Below are 21,950 nucleotides of genomic sequence, written 5' to 3'. Positions count from 1 at the left end.
ATTTCTGAGATGCTTAAGAATAAATAGGTGGGGTTTGGTGTTGGAAATGTCACCTTGGGGTTGTGTTTTCAGAATGGCTGAAATGGCCCAAACCAGGACCTTCCCCCACAGCAGCCTCTTCTTGCAGCAGCATTTTTAAGTGGCTGTTCCTTAAATCCCAGTGCATGAACTCCTTACGATAGCAGCCACCATTTCCCTGCAAACACAATGAATCCCGGCTGGTTTTACAGGGCCTGTCGGGGCCGTTCATGCCGGTGCTGTTGGTTCTAAAGGGGGGCGTGACAGGAGATGGCGTTGGGTGTCTCTGCTGATAACAACTTCAGAGCAGGCAGTAAAATCTTGGCAGGAGATCCCGATTTATGGCACTTGTCCTGTGCCTCTGCTTTGCGTGCATTAACAACTCATTTTATTACAGCCCACTTAGGGTGAGGGCTGTGCCCAGGCTCCCATTTGTCACCCACGGAGGGTTGATGGTGTGACAGTGCTGGGGGTGCCCCAGAGCTTTGTCCCACCTTCAGTCTCTGGGATGGCCTGGGAAGGGTTTTGGGGGCTGTTCTGAAAGGGAAATAAACTGAATTATTAAAACAAAAAAAACCCCACCCCCAAACCTCCATGGAATCCAACGTTGCCAGTGCCGTGCCTTGTTTGATCCCAGCAGTGAAGGGACAGCAGGGTCAGATGTCAGTAAAAGACTCTTTATTCATAAATAGCCGATATCCATTATTCCCATCTGTACATTTCTCTCCAAAGGCCGGGGCCGTACAGGTCTGAAACTCTACAGAAACACCCAAACTGTCCAGTTTGACTTCTCCAGGACAATATAACACAGCTGGTTGGCATTACCAAATATATATATGTATATATATTTATATATGTACATGTGCTGAAAAAAGAAGCCAGTGCAGCCTTTTCCAAGGAGTCTTTCCCAAGTATCTCTACTGTACAACATTCAGAATTTACATTGATAGAACAAGGCACAGAAAGTGTGGTATGAAGCCAAGGCCATGCTTTTGATCCCGTGTTCTGTCTCCCTTCCCCACTCCTTCAGCTTCATCCTAAAGAAAGCATCCAAAGCTCTGCCCCCCTTCACCCTGAACACACCGAGCCTGGGGCATGGAGGGAGGCTCAGGCAGAGCAGCCAAGAACCAACCTTTTCACAACCTATTTGTTGCAAAAATAAAGGAGCAGAAGAGAAAAGAGGTCTCTCTAGAGGAATACTTGTGGGGTTTTTTTTTGCTTTTTAGAAGTTATAGTTTGTGTTGGGTTAGGTTGAAGTTCCTCCTCCCGTTTTCACCTAAGAGCTGGTCCAAAGTTTTGGAAGTTGAAAATGCAATGGGAATTTTGTTATCTCTTGTCTGACACTGCTCAGAGTCTCACCAGGCTGACCAGCATCACACTTTACCACAGCCAGATCAACAGAAGGTGCACATTTAACGTTTTTGTACCCATTTATCAGCCGGGATCGGAGTCACAGTGGGAGGAATTTGACTGAGAGGTGGGAGGAGGCAGCTCTGCTCGCTCCCAAATCCCAGATTAGGTGATGTCAGTTTGCTGTTCCCAGATCCGTACCAGGAATCTGGATTTGTGAGCCCAGGGTTCGTGTGTGCCCCGTCCGGCTCGGTGAGGCACTGAGGGAGCCCTGAGGCTCAGCAGTGAGGGCTGGGGTTTGAAAGGGGAAAGGATGCAAAAAACTACAGCTTCACCTAAAAATATTCCTTCCCCAGTGCCCAAATGGGGAAACCTGAAGGGATTGCTTGAGGAGACATCCCAGCCATAGGTCAACATTCCCAATCCCAGTGTGGGGAACGGCAGGTGCTGGGTGTTTCACACTGCCAGACCCAAGTGTCGTCAGTCCTGGCAGGGTTTGGGAGGAACCATCCCTGTTCCTGGGTCAGATCTGTGTCCTCCCCTCCCGCCGTGCCAAGCTCGGTGCAGGACACCCTGAACTTCATGAAGTGCTACACATTTCCTGGGGCTGGACAGTGAGGCCTACGTACAGTGACGGGTGACACGGGTGACACGGGCTCCGCTCTGCACCGAGGGCTCGCGAGGCACACGGAGGGAGCAGCTGTGGGCAGAGTCATGGCCCTGTGGGCACAACCACGGCTCTGCTGGCACAACCATGGCTCTGCTGGCACAACCCCAGCCCTGTGGGTACCACCATGGCTCTGTGGGTACAACCACGGCCCTGTGAGTACCACCACAGCCCTGTGGGCACAACTGCAGCTCTGCAGGTACAACCACGGCCCTGTGGGCACAACCACAGCCCTGTGGGCAGAACCGTGGCTCTGCTGGCACAACCGTGGCTCTGCCGGCACAACCACGGCCCTGTGGGTACCACCACAGCCCTGTGGGCACAACCACAGCTCTGCAGGTACAACCACAGCTCTGCGGGTACAACCACGGCACTGCAGGCACAGCCATGGCTCTGCTGGCACAGCCACGGCTCTGCTGGCACAGCCATGGCCCTGTGGGCACACACCAGCCCAGGGACAGCTCAGCCCTGGCTGCAGGGCACAGTGGCTCCTGCTCTGGGCACCCTGTGGCATGAGGAGGGCACGCTGCCCACGAGTCCTGGCCCTCCCTTGTAAAGCACAAACCAAGACAACTCCACAGCTCAGTTAAAGCAGCTTTTGCAACAGCTTGAGAACTACAGCCCCCCCAACCCCCCCAGCCCCAGACAAGAAACACCAGTAGAATCTGCACTATTCACCTCTAATACAAAAAATATAGTGGCAAATTCCTAGACATTTATTGGATTTTTGGACAGAACAGTGAACACGGATACGGACAGGTTCTCCTTCACTCGTGGCAGGAGCAGAGCAGCGGCTCTGCCTCCTGCCCTGCGGACACTGTCACCATCCATCGATGCTCCGAGTGAGTCCTTAATCCTAGAGTGATTTATTTCTTTCTGTCTGTGTTGGAAACGAGGTTTTTGCTACCATTGCTGCTGGTATTGGCAATGAGGAAAGGCAAGACTGCGTTCCAGTTTAAAATGTAACCATTAGTCTGGAATGACTCACGGCACAGAAATACCTGGGAATGGGTCATGATCACCAGCACCTGCAGTGGCAGTGGGGGCTGCAGGAACCGTGTGGGTTAATTACTGGATTTGCTCAGGAATCCTTTCGGTAATTTTAACCAGACCATCATGAATGTCCAAGGAAGGACAGATCTGTGTTCCATGTGCTGTCACAGAAACCCCCCAGAGTCCAGGGAGGAGTTTCACCAAAGCTCATCCCAGCAATGAACAAGCCCTGGGAAACGCTCCACAGCAGGGGTAGCATGGAACAGGCTCTGGGTGAGGGATGCTCACCTGCTCCTGCTGTGCCACAGGTGAGAGCTCCTTGGGGGAATCAGTCAAGGAGAGGCCAGAGAGGCAACCCTGGAGCTCATCCATGGCTGCCAAGGGCTTAAAATCTCATTTCCTGTTTTCCACTCCATTAATTACCAGCCAAGAACTAACGCAGCTCTTCACTGCAATCTGTGTTTGACAGGCAGAAACAGCCTGGAGAAAGAAGATTCTGATGGTGACCAGGAGCCCAGCCCAGTCCCTCCCTTGTTTCACTCACCAGGGACCTGAGCTGCTCTGGAATTGATCAGTTATTGAATGTGATAAAACTCATACAGCACTGCCTTGCAAGTGGGGAAGAAGAATGGACTTGCAGTGTGGTGTGAATACGCTGGACCCTGCAAGATCCCTTTTTGGTGATTTATACTGAGTAAGTGTCTCTGAAAGCCAGCAGTGCCCAGGCCCAGCTGCAGCCAGAGATAAAACCAATGACAAAAGCAGTTCTCTGGATTTTGAGAGAATTCTGTTGGTATCTTTTCAGCCATGGCAATAATCCCAATAAAATTTCCGTGGGAGTGCAGGGCGGTATGAAATGGAAATGAGCTTTATGGTGCTGGCGGAGCTGGAAGTCATTTTTAAAATGCAACCATTAGTCTGGAATGACTCACGGCACAGAAATACCTGGGCAAAGTGCTCAGGAAGATGAAAATCTATTAAAGCAGATTCTTTGGTGATGTGAAATCAAAATGGCTCTTTCCTCTGAGCAGAGCCAGGGCAGCCACGTGGAATCTACAGGGGGTAAAATCACATTTCTCTTTCTTTTACTTCCTAGTTCGGGAAAATTGTTTTTTAAATATCGTAATTTATACAACAGAAGAAAGGAATGAATTTTTAATTTCTTGCCTCTAATCCTTTTCCTTTTGTAGAGGTGCTCCTCTACATCTGTGTTTTGGGTCAAATCATGTAAATATGTGCACAGGTTTCCAAAAGGTCTTTTTAAGAGAAAGGGAGAAAGGAAATAAATATTTGGGGCATTTCTGGTCCATTCAAAGATATAAGAGCATCAAAACAGTCAGGAGTAGGACGGAAAACTCGAGAGCTGTTGATATTCAGGTTCTCAAAGAGTGAGATCAGCAACAGAGAACTGCTTTGGCCAAAGGGAAGGAAAACCAGGGAGCAAAACCTAAAGGGCAAAATCCAAGTGAGCCCTGCCCCAGGCCACAAGGAAACAGTTTCCTTCTGGCATGGTCCAGTTTGGACATTTATTCCCTTTCAGGACATGAACTCCATGGGATTGTGGGTGGAACTGGGATTCCAGTGCAGGGCTGGGGTCCCTCCGAGCTGAGCTTTGGGGGACCAGCCCAGGCTGGGCTCTGCTCCCACCAGAGCTGGGTGTCCTGCACTGGGAGGGTCTCCAGAGCTCCCAAGGCTTGACAGAACCCCTGGGTGTTCCCTGGGGAGAAGATGGGAGGGCTGAGCTCACAGGAGCTCCTTGGGGCCCGGGATGTCAGGGGAGCTCCCAGGGGTTTGGAAAACAGAGCAGGAGGATGCAGCTCTCGGGAATGGCCCTGCAGCACCTGCAGGCCTGGCTGGGGCTCTGCTGGGGGACCCAGCCCCAGCCTGCTCAAGAACCAGAGCTGATCTGAGGCGCTGAGAACAAATTCCCTGCTGGAGACAGTCTGGGGCCGGTTTCCCCGACAACGGCAGCTCACAGACACTGCCGCTTTTCCCTGGATGCCATTCCTTATTTTGTTTTTTCTAATGCCTGACATTTTGTCCAACGAAGAACAGGTTTCTGAGGAGGAGGACTGGCAGTCACTGGAAATATAATTCCAGCCCAGCGAGGAGCATGTGCTGCTAAAAGCAGTGACAGCTTGCTGCCGGCTCTGCCGGTATTTCTGTCTGCCCCTCAATCTGCTGGCAGCCGCCGCGCTGCCCCTGCACGCAGGAGCTCCTGCCAGGCTGCGGGAGACGCTGAGCTGCAGGAAATGTTTGCACAGGTCTCAGGATTCCCAAGTCTCAGGATTCCCAAGTCTCAGGGTATTTCTGAGCTGGGAGAGCAGCGACATTTGCAAGTTCAGAGCAGCAGGAGCCAGGAGAGAGTTGTGGTGGTTGTTGTTGTTGTTGTTGAGGTTTTCACACTGCAATCCCGGGTGAAGGAATAGTTCCAGACTGGACCTGCCCTGTTGTGCTGCTCTCTCACGAGGCTAAAAAAGCCCCCAAATCCTTGTTTTCAGTTTCCTGCATTTCCACAAAGCTCCCAAAGCCTCATTTCTGTTCCTGCTTTCTCCTGGCTGTGCCCCTGGCAGCCACACGAACTGGTGAAGGATGTGGGTGAAAAGAATGGTCAAAATAATGGTGAGATTTGGCTCAGTACCAGCTCCACCAGGCCCTCGCTCACAGTGACAAGCTCTTTTTGGTTTGGGTGAAGTCAGAAATCATATTTGTATGGAACGGATAAAAACGAGGCGAATTCTCTGGTTAGGCTCTGATTTTGGTGGTGAATTTGTAACTAAACCAAGTGTAACACAGCCAGCTCTGGATCCTGTGAAATTCCCAAAATGTGCAACAGAATCAAGGCCAGTGTTGGCAGTGCCGTGTGGGGTTTGTGGTTTCAGTCTGAAACCAAACCAAAACGAAGCTGTGCTGATTGCCTTCACCTTTCCTTAGCTCAGCCCCAGAGCATGAAGTAATAAAAATAAACGTCTCAACTCGCTAAAACAGGGCTGGAAATTTCCCGTGTGTTATTTGGTTATTTAAATCCACCCCCAAAGACAGTTTTTGACTAAGAAAGTTTGCAGACGTAGAAAATTAGAAAATTCCTCTTGCGTGTGCACACCCCCCAGTCTCAGGGAGAAGGGGTTCGTTCTGTCATTTTGGTAACAGGGCAGGCAGCAAAGCTCTGCAGCAAACATACATTCATTAAGGGACTAAATTTTTCAAAGAAATTATTTGGAATACACATGATATGAGATAATTATGAGATCTTCTAATTCCTCAAACATCTGAACAGGATAAGGCCAAATTTTCAGTTTTCCTGTAGCAGACATAAAGTGACAATGTGATGGGATTTTAAACCACTCTCGAAGTGAGAAACCTTTTAACCGGGGTTAACCTCCAGTGGCTCTAAATATCCAACATCATTTGTTGATTTTCACTAGGCATTACATTGACATGACTGGTTCCTAAATACACGATAACATTTACCTCTTATGGCTCTGTGTCCCTCTCCTTCCTGCCCCGGGGCTGGCAGAAGTGCAGCTTTGTTCGGGACACCAAAAGACGGATTTTAAGTGGAGGAGGACAGGGAGAATCTCATTTTCCTGATCACCAGAGGATTTTTAGCAGGGCTGCTTCTGCTCCTCCCACTGCCACTGCTGTGTGGGGTGAGTCCATCCCCACGGGGCACAAACCCTCCTGTCCCCTGCCCCAGTGTCAGAGCCGGGCTGGCCGCGCGTCCTGGGGGTACAGAGGGACTAAAGCCCGTTCCTGCTGGAGGGGAACTCGGGCTCCTCGAGCTCGGGCTCTGCCACGTCTGAGACTTTGGAGTGTGTCCTTCCTATCTCCTCCAGGGCGCAGGCCAGCGAGTCCAGGTCCCCATCGTGCTGGTGCCGCGCCTCCCACAGGTCCAGGATGACAGCGGAGGGGCTGCTCTGGGTGGCAAAGAACGAGAGATTCCTGCAGGGAAGGAGGGAAAAAGCATGAGGAGCAGCCCGGGCTGCAGCTGCACCCTGTGCCCACACTGGGAAAATAAAAATCCTCCAGCAGAGCTGGGGGGATGAGCTGAGGAGCCCCCCAGTGTGGTGGCTCCTCACATGGCACCTGCCCGGCCCAGCATAAGGACCATGACCATGAGCCCGGGGTGGTTCCTCAGGTGGCACCTGCCCAGCCCAGCACAAGGACAGTGACCACGAGCCCGGGATGGTTCCTCAGGTGGCACCTGCCCGGCCCAGCACAAGGACAGTGACCACGAGCCCGGGGTGGTTCCTCAGGGGGCACCTGCCCAGCCCAGCACAAGGACAGTGACCACGAGCCCAGGGCGGTTCCTCAGGTGGCACCTGCCCAGCCCAGCACAAGGACAGTGAGCCCGGGGTGTCTCAGGCCCAGCAGTGCTGCCCTCGGGATGGGCAAACAAATCTGCTTCTGGGAAGCATCTCTGGGAAATGCAGCAGGGATTGGACAGGGAGAGGGATTCTGTAACAGCAGTTGATGCCTGTGGTCATGCAAAGACACACCACCTTTCATCTGGGATTTTCTGTTTTGTTAATGAGCAATTTTCAGGACCCTGCAGGGGTGATTTGCACAGAATTCAGTAAAACAAAAATGTTTATCCAAAACTGTTTTTCCTTTGGCTCAGATGTGGTTTATTGAGGTTCCCATGCAAAGAAAGAAACCAATGGAAAGTTACTTTGCTTGATTTAAGTATTCCTCTGCTCCCCTGGGAACACATTCATCGAGTTTGTGACAATCAGAAAATATTTTGTGAGGGAGCTGCCTCCACCGATTTAATTTAGCCAAGCGGAAAAAGCAAAGTAAGAAGTAAATTGGTTTTTACAGCATCTTTCAGTTTTAATAATCATAATATTATTACTCCTAACAGTAGAGCATGACTCTCTCTTTCAAAAATGTCTTTCCCTTAAAAAAGAAAAAATCTGCAGGATTCATTTTGGAATAGGAAATGCACCCATGAAAGCCAAGGGGATTTGTCTGGGGGAACGTGCAGCCTCCTAAGTGCTTTGAACACCTGTTTCCATGATGGACAAAATCCTTCTGCAGCCTTGGACTCCTGAGGGTGGACAGAAAAATGCCCAGCCCAGGACGAGGAGCTGACAGCTCCCAGCAGCTGCTCACGAAGGAAATGAGGAGTGACCCCCACTCAGCCCTGAGAGCCCTTAATTCCCCACCCACACCCCTGGCACCAGCGAACAAACAAACACACCACCCCCTGCACAGTGACTAATTCCCACTTCAGGTGCAAAGTCCCGCTGCCAGGGCCCTGCCATCACCTGTTGATGCTGTTTTTCTGGGCCAGCATCTGCCAGTCCTTGCCCTTGGCGCTGGGGGCGTCGAAGGTGGCGCAGATCCGCTGCCGGATCGAGTGCGGGATCTTGAAGGCCTTGGGGCCCAGCTGGGCGGGGAAGTTGCTGTCCTCGTGTGCAAAGAAGGTGATGTTCTCCCTCTCAGTCTGCAGGGAACAGGAAAGCAAAGCAGGTAAAGGAAGAATCAAACCTGGGCCTCAGATTCCTCCTGTGGCTTGAATTGATACCAGAAAATGACAGAGCTAAGAGGTGCTCTTGTGATTTGGGAGAACATCACAAGGACTTCTGCATAAAAACCTTTAAAAGTGTTATTTTCCTTCTATGAGTTTTCTCTTTTGGTTATCTTTGTGTTGCAGAGCAGTGCTGGGTTTCTAAATCTTCAAGTGCTTAAGCCTGAAACATGGACACACAAATTTGTTTCTTTGTTTGTTTGGGTTTTTATAAACACCTGAATTCCGTAAGCACCTCAGCTCTCCCACCCTCCCTGAAATCCAGGTCCTTTGTAGATCTTTTCCACCAGTCTTGCATAACACGAGTCAAATTTCAGTGCATTACTCATCCGAGAGTGACACAGCATCAATATTAACCCACAGTGATGGCGCAGCCTCTTCATCCAACATTTCTGACACATCCCCAGGGCCAGCCAGGCCCAGCAATGGTGCTGCAGCTCCACCCCGGGCTCTGGCTGCTCCTGTTCCATATTCAGAGCGGGAGATGCTCCTGCCCTGCACGTTTGAGATAAGCACAGCGACCCGGGCGCTCCGGGCATTGTCACGCAAGGAGCAGCTCCGGGGGGGAGGTGTCACTTATAGATTTATTTTGCAGTCAAATTATCCTCCCTCTTCAATCACTGCTGGAGATAGGCATGAGAAAAGCTTCCACACCAGCAAATCTGTTTGAAGGCAGAGCTGGAACATGCTCTGGGGACTTGTGTACAGACAGGGCCCTTAAAAACACAGCAGAGAGGGGAAACATGGCAGCAGCAGCAGCAGCACGGGCTGGAGATACAGAGAGAGCGGCAGAGGGGTTTTATGAAATGACAAAAAAGGAGTGGAAAAACACTCGGCCAGTTCTGAGGAGTTTTTATACAGGATGATGTCTGTGCTGCTCTTGCCCAGCTGCTGCACTCCCTGCACGGAGCATTTCTGGGTGCAGAGGTATTAATCTGGATTAATCAACAAAGATACTCAATAATCTAAAAAAAAATGAACCTGCTGAAGTTCTTGTTGCTGTGGGACGGACCAGCAGCTTGCTCAGCTGTGGGTTTGATCTCTTTTAGCTGTGAGCAGGGCCCAGGCCCCATGAGACACGGTTTGTACCCAGCCCTCAGTGCTCTGCAAGAGCTTCTTGCTAGAAAACTGCAACCACCAACCCAAACAATAAATTATTAAATGATTGATAAATTATCATTAGTGCTGACGAGTCTCTGTGCCTTGATTTCTGCTGGAAATGGGATCTGCAAGGCTTTAAAGACTGGTTACAGCTTTGAGCAAAAACTACACAGGGAAGGGACAAAAATGGGGATGGAACCAGGGCCCAGGGAGGCTGTGGCCCATCCCTGGAAGGGTCCAAGGGGCTTGGAGCAACCTGGGATGGAGGAAGGTGGCCCTGCCCATGGTAGGGGTGGGACTGGATGTGCTTTAAGGTCCTTCCACCCTAGCCCAGCCCAGCCCAGCCCATTCCAGGATTCTGTTCTGTGACCCTCTCGCCCGACAGAACAGGGGGTGCCGGAGCTTTACCTCGAGGACGGAGGTCTGGATGTGCAGCAGCTGCTCGTGGCCCTGCAGCTGCCGGACGCACACCTTGCAGCACAGCTGGGTGGTGGCGGGGCTGAAGCGCTCCAGGGAGAAGGCGCCGAGCAGGGGCCGGGGGCTGCCGCGCCACACGCGGGAGAACGGCACCTCCTGGGGAACGGGCACAGCGTCAGGGCCGGGGGACGCGAGGGGAAAACACCCACCCACATCCTGCCCTGCTGGGGTGAGCTCAGGAACGTCCTCTCCGGCTCCGAGCAGCACAAAGCCAGTACGTGACAATTCCATTCATAAACACCAAGATTTTGCAGTGACCGGGAGCTCAGGGTTCATCCAGGGGAACAAGTGATGGGAAACTCTCAAAAAAGATGCTTAAAAACTCTTAAAAAGGAAGGGTTTCACTTCCTCCCCCTTGCCAGGATCAGGAGTCCTCTCTATGTCTCCTTGGAATCACCCTGTACACAGAATCCAAGGAAAGGAACTTCCCACCAAGAGCTGCCCTGGCCCTGCCACCCTCCCCTTCTCCCCACAGCTCCCTGCCTGTGCCCAGCCCCAGGCTGGATCCCGAGCTGGGAACAGCAGTAGTAGCGAGATACTCACAGCATTAAAGGAAACATTAGAAAAATGTTAGAAGTGGAGCAACTGTAATTAGATTTTTTTCAGGGTAATCATCTCTGCTTTCACTCTGAGTAGAAGAATCACTCAGCTGAAAGGAGTTGTGTGAAACAATACAGAGCAGCCACGTGTGGTGCAACAATGAGTGGTTGGAGTATTCCAGAAACGCTCCCAGCTCCATCCTGCCTTTATAATGAAGCTCCTTGCAGACAGAGGGGCCGTAAATCATCTCATGGCCCCAGGCAGAGCTGGATGCTCCAGGAGACGCGGGATGGGAGGCAAACAGCTGCTCTGAGCGCCCAGAGGTGCCTGCCCAGCTCTGTGCCATGCCCATCCCTGCCTCTGCTGCTGCACCACCCACAGCTTCTGAGGGATCCCCGGTGGGAAGGGAGCCAAGCTCTGGGCAGCTGCTCCTGCCAGGCCAGGACAAACACAGGCTCTGAGCGGAGTCTGGAGGAATCCTGGTGCCACCTGCCACCAGCTGCCTTCCAGCCAGCTCCTCCGCGTGATTTATTCATCTGCTCCGGCCTTCGAGCAGCATCGCTGCTTGTCTGAGACATCATTTCCATAAATCTTCCCTCCCCACACTGCCCGTGGCGGTTTTGTTGGTGGACCAGAGACATTCCTGGAACAGGCTGTGTTCAGTTGTTCCTGCCAGGCAGCACAAGCAGCTGCTCTCACAGGGTGGGACGTAGGAGAGGAACCCAGGGAACACTGGAAGAAACTCCACGTGCAAAAATAGATTCTTTTCTCTATAAAGAGGCTGGAAGCAAACCAGAGCTGTCACCAGACTTTTCGCTGCGAGGGAAGCGCAGAGCCAGGGGAGGTTCTGCAGCTCCTCTCAGGAACAATGATTGTGTTTCTGAGCTGCCCAAGCCATCCCAATTACGCTCGGTTATAAAATGTAAATATTCCTTTGGGTCGGGGCAGCCCCGGGTCAGCCCATTCTGGCAGCAGAGGTTTTGCACAGGCTTTTTTCCAGCCCTGAGTCCCTGCTCTGATCAGGCTCTAAATGGCACTTGGAGGTTGAATTCCAGACATTTATTCTTCATGTTTGGACAAGGGATTAAGAGACAATAAATTAATCAAAGTATGGAGCTCCGTAATCTGCTGGGAGCAGAACTGAATTTGTTGCATTAGGAGGAAACTCCTCTGATTTGATTTATTTTGGGGCACACACTGGCAGGTCCTTGCTGTAGAACTGGGGCATCCTAATCCTGCTCAGTTTGGCTTTTAAAATACAGGTAAGAGAGGAGAACAAACGGAACACTCAAAAGCTCTTCTCCCTAAGAAGCTGAAAAGAATTTCTTTCTTCATTTCTGAAGTTGTAGCCCAAATTCTCCCCACGTTGTTAACAAGGAGAGGCTTCCTCTGGCTGTGGGTCTGTGTTTGTAACTTTCAGAGCCCACTGCCCTCATGTTTTGGAGAACGTGACAACACATTTAAAACAGGGTTTTTGCTAAAATCCTGGAGGATGGATAATTGTCTCCCTGCCTCTGGGAGAAGGGAGATTGTGCATTTTAATTGAGTGCTGTATGTTAAAACCAGCCCACTCCATGTGCCAGCACATTCCTTAGGATTTCCAGTCACCAAAATCCTTGGAAATTCTTCTTTTGTTTTGATTTTTTCCTTTCTGGTTTTCAACAGCCTCTTTAATTAACGGAGAAGAGAAAAAACCAATTTGCTGCTCTTCAGTTCTAATTCGTGGTCTCTGCATGCTGTGATTTGAACTCGTGGCTACATTTAAATGTCATTTTTAGCCATATTTCCATAGTTATGTCAAAACTGGAATGACAGATATTAGAAACATCTTGAGGAGTGGTTAAGTTTGAACAGGAATATTTGCCTTCTGTTGGAGGCAACAGAAATGAGGGAAAGCACAAGCATTTCTGTAAAATGACAAATTTACAGCGTTCTGTTATAAACGAAATCTGTGTTTGTCAAAATCAAGAGGCAACATGTTTTTGTTAAATGCTCGGGAGATTTAAAGCCGTTTAAATAAAAGGAACCTCGGTCTCCTTTGGGTTCTGCCCACCCCAGTGCAGAGGGAAGCAGGTGAAATGCCAGGTACCTGACACGCCGTGAAGGGTTTGATCCTCCACAGGAAGGGAGGGACGTCCAGCACTGAGATCTGGAGGCTGCAGGTGTTGCCTTTAAAATGCAAAAGTTTGGGCTCCTCCAGCAATTGCCCTCCTTGGAGTCTTTCATCTGAAACCACTTCCTGCAAGGGAGGAGGAGGAGAGAATGTTTTCAGTATAGGAACAAACCCCAAATCTATTAAAAATCCCTCTCTGTGGAGGTTCCTGGTTCCCCCCAGTGCTGGATGCAGCAGAGGAGTTTCTCTCGTGGGCAGCTGATGGGGTTGATCTTTGTATTTCCTAAAAGGCTGGGTTTGGGTCTGGGCACTGCCAGCCCCATTTCTGGACAGATAATGGTGGTTGGGACACTGAATTTTTGGCTGTCTCCCCACTCCAACACCCCCAGTGCAGCCCAGCACAGCTGGACCCAAAGCAGCTTTGCTGAGAAACTTCTCTCAAGGCTTTACAGAGCCCTCGAACACTTCAGGTGAAATCGTTCAGTTCCATTTCCCGTCTCTGGGGCACTTTCAGAATCTCTGGACAAGACCCTGAGCCGTCTGAAGGGCAGACTCTGGGCAGGGCTGTGCACTACAGCCCTCCAGAGCTCTGTTCCAAGCGACATTTTTATGTAATTCTGTGAATTTAAAACGTAATGGCAGAAAAAAAATCACCCCTGCCTGTACTTAAGCAATGTTTGTTCCTGTGCTGTTGCAGTAAAAACACCAGTGAGGAAGGAGAGGTTGCAGAAGTCTTTAAAAATCAGCAGGCAAGCAGCCCTTCCAAACTACCTCTCTTAATCCACACAAATTATATAAAATCGGTGTCCATCTGAGGGGTTTAGTGCTTGTCAGGACCAGAGTCATCGTTAGAGGAGCTCCTGGAATCGTTGTGACCTTCTGGAAATTCAGTGCTCGAGCTCTCTGAAACTGCACTAATGGATTTCTATTAGAAACCAATTTTCACAGGCATTTGGTCTGGTTTAACTCCTGGCAGTTGGGTTCATATGAAGGAAGGAACTGGGAGACTTCAGGTTTTGGTTTCCAGCCACAAAGGGAGCAGATTATTTCTTAACTATTCTCAGAATTCCTGGAGCATGCTGGATGTTTTTGAATGCTCTGGAAGTGCTGCTCTGCCTTCAGCGACACTCGTGGGCTGGGGCTCCTCCCACAGCAGCAGCATTTGGGCAAAGGCAAAACACAAAGGACTTGGGTCTCCCAAGTTTTCAGAGCCAGGAGTTTCCCAGCACACCCAGTACTTCATAAAGGGCCACGTCAGCTGCTGAAGAAGCAAGGAGAGTTTTCACACAGGGAAAAAGTGAAAAATAATGACTTTTGTCTCTTTATATAAACTTGCACTGTGCAGGATTAACTGTCAAACACAACTTGGCAACCCCAACTCCGATATTTTATCCAAAAAACTCTGTGTTCTTCATGTTCCCCACTAATATTGACTTGCTTTTGAGGGCTGTACCATTCCATGAATGCAGAGTTGTCTCAGTATCTACAAACACCCCGCTCTCGCTCCTGGGAACGCAGAGAACTGGTAATTATTCTTCTGATCATTTCCTCCAGACTCATCAGGAAGACACCGGTACCCACTAATTGTCTAAGTGTTATAAAGAGGATAATTACAAAGCCATTGTGAGCCTCTAACAATCCTTTTGGTGCCTTGGCTTTTATTAGAAGCACAGAGGCAGCAGCGTGTGCTTCAGTCAGAGTTGTGTTTCCACTCCTGTGCGACGGGAAGAGGAAGGTAAAATTCATCTCCCAACAGTTTGCATTTCAGTTCCCCAAAGAAAAGCATTTTGTTAAAGCTTCTGAGTTTACCAAAAGCCAGCGAATGTCATTATTTTGTCCTGGAACATGGCGCAGGAAAATCATTTCAGTTGCCACGTGGGGATTGGTTTGGTTTTTTTTCTTACAGGAAATGCAGGATAATTCAATTTTTGTAAATCAGGGCTGGGTGAGTTTGGGCAGCTGAGAAGATGGCAAAAAATGACAAAAGAGTTCGGCTACCCTAAAGCTCTCCATGTAAATCCAGAACTGCAGGAAAATTAAGGGAATTATTCTAATGGTGCAGCAGTGGCTTAAAAAATGCAATATTCTCATTGGGTTAAGTTTGGGGCTGCCCAGGGAGTAAAAGGATGTCAGCATTTTATGGAAAAAGAAACAAAGCCCAGAGGAGCAAAGTGAAGCCATTTACCTGGAACGCACAAGGGGTGTTATCCATACAATAAACCCTCAGATTGTAATCCAGAGAATTGCAAGACAGGCAGCCAAAAACGGCGACTTTCAGCTGTCGAACGGCGCAGTCAGAGATGGGTTCCCCAATTAGGGCATAAGTTCCAAAGCTGTTTAAGAGAATGTGACAGGCATAAGGATCCAACAGGCAGTAGCAAGAAGTAGTTTCCTCTTCCACAGACATCACTTCCTGCAAAATGAAATTCAGGTTTAAAAAGAATAAAGCGAAGTCGAATCAATAGGCCTCGACAATAGGAGTCATGGCTTTAGTTCTTTATTTATATTCAACTGGAATGCAGAGTGTTGCTGAGAGCCAGGCTGCACTTGGGGAAAGGGAGAAGGGGGACTGCTTCCCTGGGTGAATATTCCCAATTTAGCCCTGAGTCAGCAGGAGGATTTATGGCCATGCCCTGTGCAGAGCTCGGTGTGTACTACGATAACAATGATGATGCGTAAGCAATTCTAGCGGCTTTTTTCAAGTGCTCTTGACTTCCTGGCTAATTTTTTCCCCCAATCCCAAGTTAAAAAATTACCTTGAAGGTTCAAGTCAATAAGCAAACCTTGAACAACAGCTGGGGTTTGACTTCCTTCCAGAACTCCCGTTACAGCCATGTTTACCTCCAGCAAAAACTCCCTCTGCTCTGCCTTTGCTGCTCAGTCCTGCCCTGCAGCCCCGCCAGGAGGAGCTGCACCCTGTGACCCTGTGTCCCTGTGTCCTTCTGTCTCTGTGACTCTGTGTCCTTCTGTCCCCGTGACTCTGTGTCCTTCTGTCCCCGCGTCCTTGTGTCCCTGTGTCCCTCTGTCCCTGTGTCCCTCTGTTCCTGTGTCTCACTCCTCAGTGATTCCAGGCTGCTTGTGGCCAGCCCTGCTGGAGCTGCCCAAGGGCTGAGTAAATCTGAGTTAGGAACCCTGGCCTGGCCTGGGGATGGTTTAAAGCAGAGCAAAATCCAGGTCGGGGTTCAGAGAGGGAAAGGACAGGCTGCAGTTATGGGATCCATGGATGGGGTTTGTAGCCATAAAGTTTTGCACACCTTGGCAAAACAGCCGAAAACAATTCTGCTGCTTCTTCACAAAGTGCAAAATCTTGGTTTTGTTGCTGTAATTGTTTCTCTCAGCTGTCTCTCTGTGCCTATCCCTGACAGAATGTCTGACCTGCGCCTGCACCAAGGGTTAATTCCACTTCCATCGTGGGCACAGGCTGGGGGCTGAGCTTACCTCCCACTTCCCCTGCTGAGTCCTCCTTTTGAGGTGGATGTTCCAGTGCTGGGGGTCGGCGTGGGCGCAGTGCGGGATGGTCAGCGCGAAGGGAGTGCTCACGCTCAGCTCGGGGGGCCCGCAGCTCACCTCGGGCCCCAGCAGCACCTCGGGGCCCTCCGGCTCAAGGCTTGGGGCAGCAAAGACAAGAGCGGCTGTCAGGAGTGAGAATTCACTGACATTCTGCTACAGAGTAAGATAAGCTCATTTCTGCTCCTTTCACATGGAAGCAGCAGCTGCAGATGAAACAAACCCATTAGACCCATCTAACTCCAATCAGTGGCCGGTCAGTTTAGGGTTCTGGTATTTAAAATACATTTCAATTTGTTTAACCCAAATCCAGCACTGAAACTGCTCTGTGCCAGCCAGCCCCGCTTCGAGCACCAGCTGGTCCCGTCCCTGCCGTGCTCTGCCTTCAAACGCTGCCATCAACAATATTTTCACAGGAGCGAAGATAAAACAAATTATGGTTTAAAAAACACAGGCTCATAAATTTTTCCAGATTGTGTGTGATCTCCCTGCTTTGAAAACCCATTTATATTCTGCAGGAGGAGCGAGCCCAGTGACTTACACAGGCTCAGGGACAGGGCTCTGCTTGGATTTAGGACTGGGCAAAGTGGAACCATGTCTGTGGCACCAGGACAGGCAGGGGAGACCCCACCAGCACAGCTGAGCTCCAGGGATTCACCTGGGCTGAATGAACGGCTGCTGCATCCTCTGCCTGCTGACTGAAATGTCGGAGAAGAATCTGCTTTTCTTCCCTCCCACTCAAATTTAACCCAGCCCCGCATCCACGTGTTTTCTGCATCTCTTGGAATAAACACCTGGGCAGGAGCAGTGCCAGAGCAGAGGAGACTCACTTGGACACTGAGCCAGCAATGAAGTCTCTTGCCCTGTGGGTTTTGGTGCTGTTTGGTTGTATTTTAATTCACTGGGGTTGTGTGATCCCCATTATCAGCTTCTAAATGACTGGGCATGCAGCTCCCTCCTCAGATTACAGCAAATGGTGTTTCCAAGATAAAAAATGAGAGGAAGAACCTCAAACCAAGATAAAAATTAGGGAAAGGACCTCAACCAAGACAAAAGTAAGAAGATACAATAATAAAACCAGGATATAAAAAGGGGAAAAGCCCAAGCTCACTTGGGTACCCCATTCCAGTGCCCCTGGTGACACCCTGACGTGCAGCCCTGGGCTCAAATCCCTCAGGTTCCAAATCCAAGCTGGCTCTGCACAGCTCTGCCATCTCCCAGCTCGGTGGGGCTGTAGCTGTGGGTGCTCAGAAAATGCACTTTGAAAACACCATCCCTGCTGGAAAGGCTGGAATATTCCAGGCCCTCCCTGCAGTCTGTGTACCAGTGTTGCTGAGAGGGAGACTGCAGGGGAGCAAGAAAAGCCACAACAGGGTAACAAAAAGGCCAATTTCTTGTTTTCTTTTTTCAAGTGCCACAACAATAAATTCTGCCGAAGCCTCGGTGCTTCCAAGTGTCCAAAAATATCAAAGCACCCCCAGAGCCTGAGCTGCAGCTGCTGAGTTCCCCCTGAGCAGGGAGAGGAGAAGGGAGCAGCAGGCCCACGATCTCCTTTGGCAGCATGTCCAAGGTTTCCATGGATTTCACGGGAGCATTGCTCCAAGGCCACTTTTGTGTCCCTCACAGGGTCACAGCAGGGTGGGCACAGCAGCAATGGGGACGAGGAGCGACTCCTGCACGTTCCACATGCAGTGAAGGCAGCAGATCCATGATCCTGGGTCTGTGTTTGTGTGCTCTCACCTGGACTCCTTTTGCGTGATGGCCAGGTAGATCTCCCAGGAACTCTCCTCAGGAATAGCTCCGTGTGGGATCAACAGACTGACCCCTGCAAAAGAACAAGGGCAGGACTGACCCTTGGGAAGGGCAGGGATGTAAGGGACAGGGAACACACACCCCAGGGACCAGCCCTAAGGGAATGTTCCTCTGAATTCCTGCTTGGAATGGCAACGTCACCAGATGAAAGGAAAAGAAATGATTAAAGGAAATAAAGCTGTTACTTTTCCATTAAAGGAAAAGACATCTAATTTCCCAAAAAGCCTCTTGAAAGCTCTTTCCCCCTTTCCTTTTTGAAATCAAACCTGATCATTGTGGGGTCCCGGGGAATCTCGTCATGGAGAGAGCCCCTGCCCCAGCCTGAGCCTGCAGGGCGATCACCCCTTTGTTCCTACACATCCCAGCCCCTGGATCCAAGTGACCCCATTCTCCTTTTACACCACCAGAGGGGATCAGAAGTTAACAAGGGAGTTTTCCACTGGGTACCACTGGAATTAAACTGCTTTATATCTCCCTCTCAGGAGAGGAGGGATGTGTTTGACTGCATCTGTCACACACTGCAGAGCCTCGGAGAGGCACTGACTTGATCACACTGGAATTTACAACTGCTTAGCAAAGCTGATCTTACATAAAGGCAGCAGAATTACATAAATTGCAAGTGGACCAAATACATATTTTAATAATCTAATTGATGGGACTATCATTACATAAAGTAGCTAAATATACAGTATGAGGGAATTCTTAATTCATGCCTTCACTCAGTGCCTCTGCAATGTTCCTTCCTCAACACAAATCCAGTCTGTGGAGAAATGCAAACATTCCACGTGTTGTGCATGACAGTGCAGCCCTGGACTGTCGCTGTTATCAATCCTCTCTAAACACAAACCACGTTTTTTATGGTAACCTTTAACGCACCCGTTTTATGGGACATGAAGGATAAAGCTCTAAATCATCCAGTTCAACCAGAGAGCAGCAGATAATCCCAGAGCCACTGGTCAAACGAAAACAAAGCTGAATTTAAAGTGAATAAATGTCACTGCAGTTTGAAGGATGATAACCCTTAGCTGGCAATGGGGTATCTGGCTTTTTGTGCTGCCTTTTGGAGAGAGAAGATGCCCAAGGTAAGGATTGTGGCTCAGGGTGAAGCAAACACAGCCCTGTGGTACAACTGCAGGGCTGGGACCCTGACAGCCTTTGCTGGCTCTGAGCTGCTGTTCAGCTCATTTCACAAACAATTCTGAAGTCTCAAAGACGTCCCACAAAGCCCTGAAGTCACGGAACTCCTGACACAAAGCAAAGGGAACATCCCAGCCAGCACCCAGCCCGGGACGGGGCTGACTCGGAAGGGCCCAGCTGTGGGAATTGTGCACCTTTTGCTCCAAGAAAGCGGAAACAGACAGGCAGGAAGGGGCAGGACCCTGGTGGGCAGTGGGGCTGTCCCCAGGCCTGGCTGTCCCTCTGCCCCCCAGGCAGGGCTGTGGGGCCCGGTGCTGCTGCTGGAACGTGAGCCCCTTACATAAGATCCAGAATCGACCCCTTCCCGGGGAGCCTTTCCTTTGGAGCAGGATCCAAGCAAGCCACAGCTTTGATTAATGTGACTTTCATGCTGAACACATCAAGAGAGGCAGTAATTTAGAACAGTTCAAACAGGCATAATGCCTCCTCACTCCTCAGCCCAGGCTTCCCTCTGATCACTTGTGTCCTGTGTGGGCAACGTGCCCTACTTCCCAAAATTTGCATTAACGGGGCCCCTACTTCTCCTTTCCTGGCATTTTTTTTTAGATTTCGTTATAAAACGCGGCATCAGGCAGCCTAATCTAAAATTCTTTTATGTGCTTTTAATGAGAAAGGATCCACCCACCTGTGTTTGGAACCACCAAACGGCCCCCCAGGTGCCCGAACAGGGCCGTGGTCCTCAGCTCGCTGCTGGTGGAGATGGAGGCCAGGTTCTGGATGTACATGGCCTTGTTCCTGGCCTGGATTGTCCCGAAGGCCCTGTGGTTCCCGTGGGGGAAGGTCCCGGGGTGGGCCTTGCCCTGGTACTCAGCTCTCTCGGTGACACCCAGGGACACCATGAAGGAGCTCTGCACCTTGACCTTGATGTCTGCCAGGGGGTTGAACAGCGACGACTCCGTCATCAGCTCCTTGTCCAGGGGGTCCTGCAGGCAGATGGGGCCGCTGTAGGTCCTGCTGACCGTCAGGTCGGGCTGCAGGGACGAGTTCAGGAGCAGGGAGTTACCTGTGGGCACAGGAGCAGGGGGGTGTCACGGAGGGAGGGGACACCTGAGGGATCCCTTCCCGAGCCCTCCCCGTTCCCGCTGGGACTCGCTCTGCCCTCCTCGAGCTCTCAGAGCTCAGAATCACACCAGGCCACGTCAGAGAACAGAGGAACTGATGCAAAGATCCGACACACTTCATGCTTCCCACACCTGAGGCAGCTCCAAGGAATCCAAGGAGGAGCCTCCTTTTGTTTTGGATTCAAGTTTGTGAGTTTGCCCTTTTTTCCCTCTTGTTGTTTTCTTTCCTTACATTAAACCCCACTGAGTGACAACATCTTCCCGCAGACCTTTTACACAAACCCACAACGTCATGCCTGAGGGAAACTGGGCTGAAAGGGAAGTGGGACAAGAGTAATACAGGGAAAGACACCACAGTTATTCATTTAGAGGCATTTTACCTCAAAAAACACTCTGAAAAATGAGAAGGAGTGGCTGGATTTAGGGCCTGAACCCTTGAGCTGTTTGGTTTTGTGGTGGGATCTTTTACTTTGGTTGTTTAGTTTTTTTAGTTGGGTATTTTCAGAGCATCCAGAACGAAAGGTTTTAAGCATTAAGGCAAGCAAACAATTCCCCAGACTCAAAACAAGATTCAAACTGAACCACAAAGGAAAATGTTCCTATCTGAGGCAGTCATTGAGATTTACACAGCCCTAATTAAAGGTTTGGATTTAGAAATGGATGAATGAACCTCCTTCAAACGTCCTTGTCTGCCAAGCCCTTTTCCCAATTTCTTGCAAGTCATGCTTGGTGAGGAACGTCTCCAGGAAATAAAGAAACTGTAAAAACAACACCACAAAACCCCCCCAAACAAACTCTGCAACATATTTCCCTTTTCTGAAGAGAGAACAGAGACATGGGGACACTTTCACACCCCGCCCACACTCCCACCCACCCACAATCAGGCAGGTCTGAGGTAGAATGGCAGCACAGCATCAGAGAAACATTCTGCTTTCATCCCCATTTCTCTCCCTCCCCACCTTCCTGCTCAAAGGAAACAACGTTCCTGAAAACCCGAGCAGTGATTTTAGTAAATGTTTTGTCCGTATTTTATGGCACTGGTGGGGCTTTTTCTAGAGTTTTAGGGATCTTTTTTAACAAAACCAGTTTTACACACATTTATTCCCCACAGACTGTGGTGTCTGTGTGTTACAGCAGGTCACAAACCACTTCCAGCTGGGGGTCTCAGAGTATCAGTAAAAGAATAATCCCTTTTCTTGGAGTGAGGGCAAGGTCTGAACTGAGAACAGGAGGGAAGTACAGCTGTGCTGCCTGGGCTTGCTCTGGTTTGGTTCTTTGCTTTAGTTTGAGCTTTCCCTAAGTCAGTGCAGAAGGTGGGGACAGCATTTCTAAAGCATCTGGAGTGTGGCCAAGAAGGATTCTGTGTCTGTGGGACACCCCAGAGCCAGTTCCAGGGTCCCTGGCCCTGCCCTGGCTGCCCCAAACCGCCCTCCCCAAATCCAGGCGTGCCTGAGCAGTGGGAGCTCTGCAGAGAAGAGAAGGAAATTGCCGCACTAACCTTGTCTGACTGTTTTAAAATTAAAAGTCTGGAAGCCTCCCGTGAGTGCAGAGGAATCAATGACATCCACGCCGTACTCACTC

General features: G+C 50.2%; 1 protein-coding gene across 1 annotated transcript in view; it reads right to left on the bottom strand.

Moving 5' to 3' along the window:
- Positions 1 to 674: 674 nt before the first annotated feature.
- The window catches only part of UNC5D (unc-5 netrin receptor D), a gene marked incomplete at its 5' end in the record, with an annotated part of 53,786 nt that continues 32,510 nt past the window's right edge, over positions 675 to 21,950 (bottom strand). Inside the window, 9 exons of the mRNA XM_017732531.1 lie at positions 675 to 6,970; positions 8,299 to 8,477; positions 10,071 to 10,235; positions 12,769 to 12,918; positions 14,978 to 15,205; positions 16,231 to 16,399; positions 18,040 to 18,124; positions 19,934 to 20,311; positions 21,868 to 21,943. Of these exons, the coding sequence (XP_017588020.1) occupies positions 6,769 to 6,970; positions 8,299 to 8,477; positions 10,071 to 10,235; positions 12,769 to 12,918; positions 14,978 to 15,205; positions 16,231 to 16,399; positions 18,040 to 18,124; positions 19,934 to 20,311; positions 21,868 to 21,943 (1,632 nt within the window). The remainder of the gene's footprint in view (positions 6,971 to 8,298; positions 8,478 to 10,070; positions 10,236 to 12,768; positions 12,919 to 14,977; positions 15,206 to 16,230; positions 16,400 to 18,039; positions 18,125 to 19,933; positions 20,312 to 21,867; positions 21,944 to 21,950) is intronic.

This window comes from Corvus brachyrhynchos, unplaced genomic scaffold (assembly GCF_000691975.1).
Source record: "Corvus brachyrhynchos isolate BGI_N302 unplaced genomic scaffold, ASM69197v1 scaffold150, whole genome shotgun sequence".
Taxonomy (NCBI): Eukaryota; Metazoa; Chordata; class Aves; order Passeriformes; family Corvidae; genus Corvus; species Corvus brachyrhynchos.
Note: the sequence above shows the minus strand (reverse complement) of the source record. Positions and strands in the feature narration are given on the sequence as shown.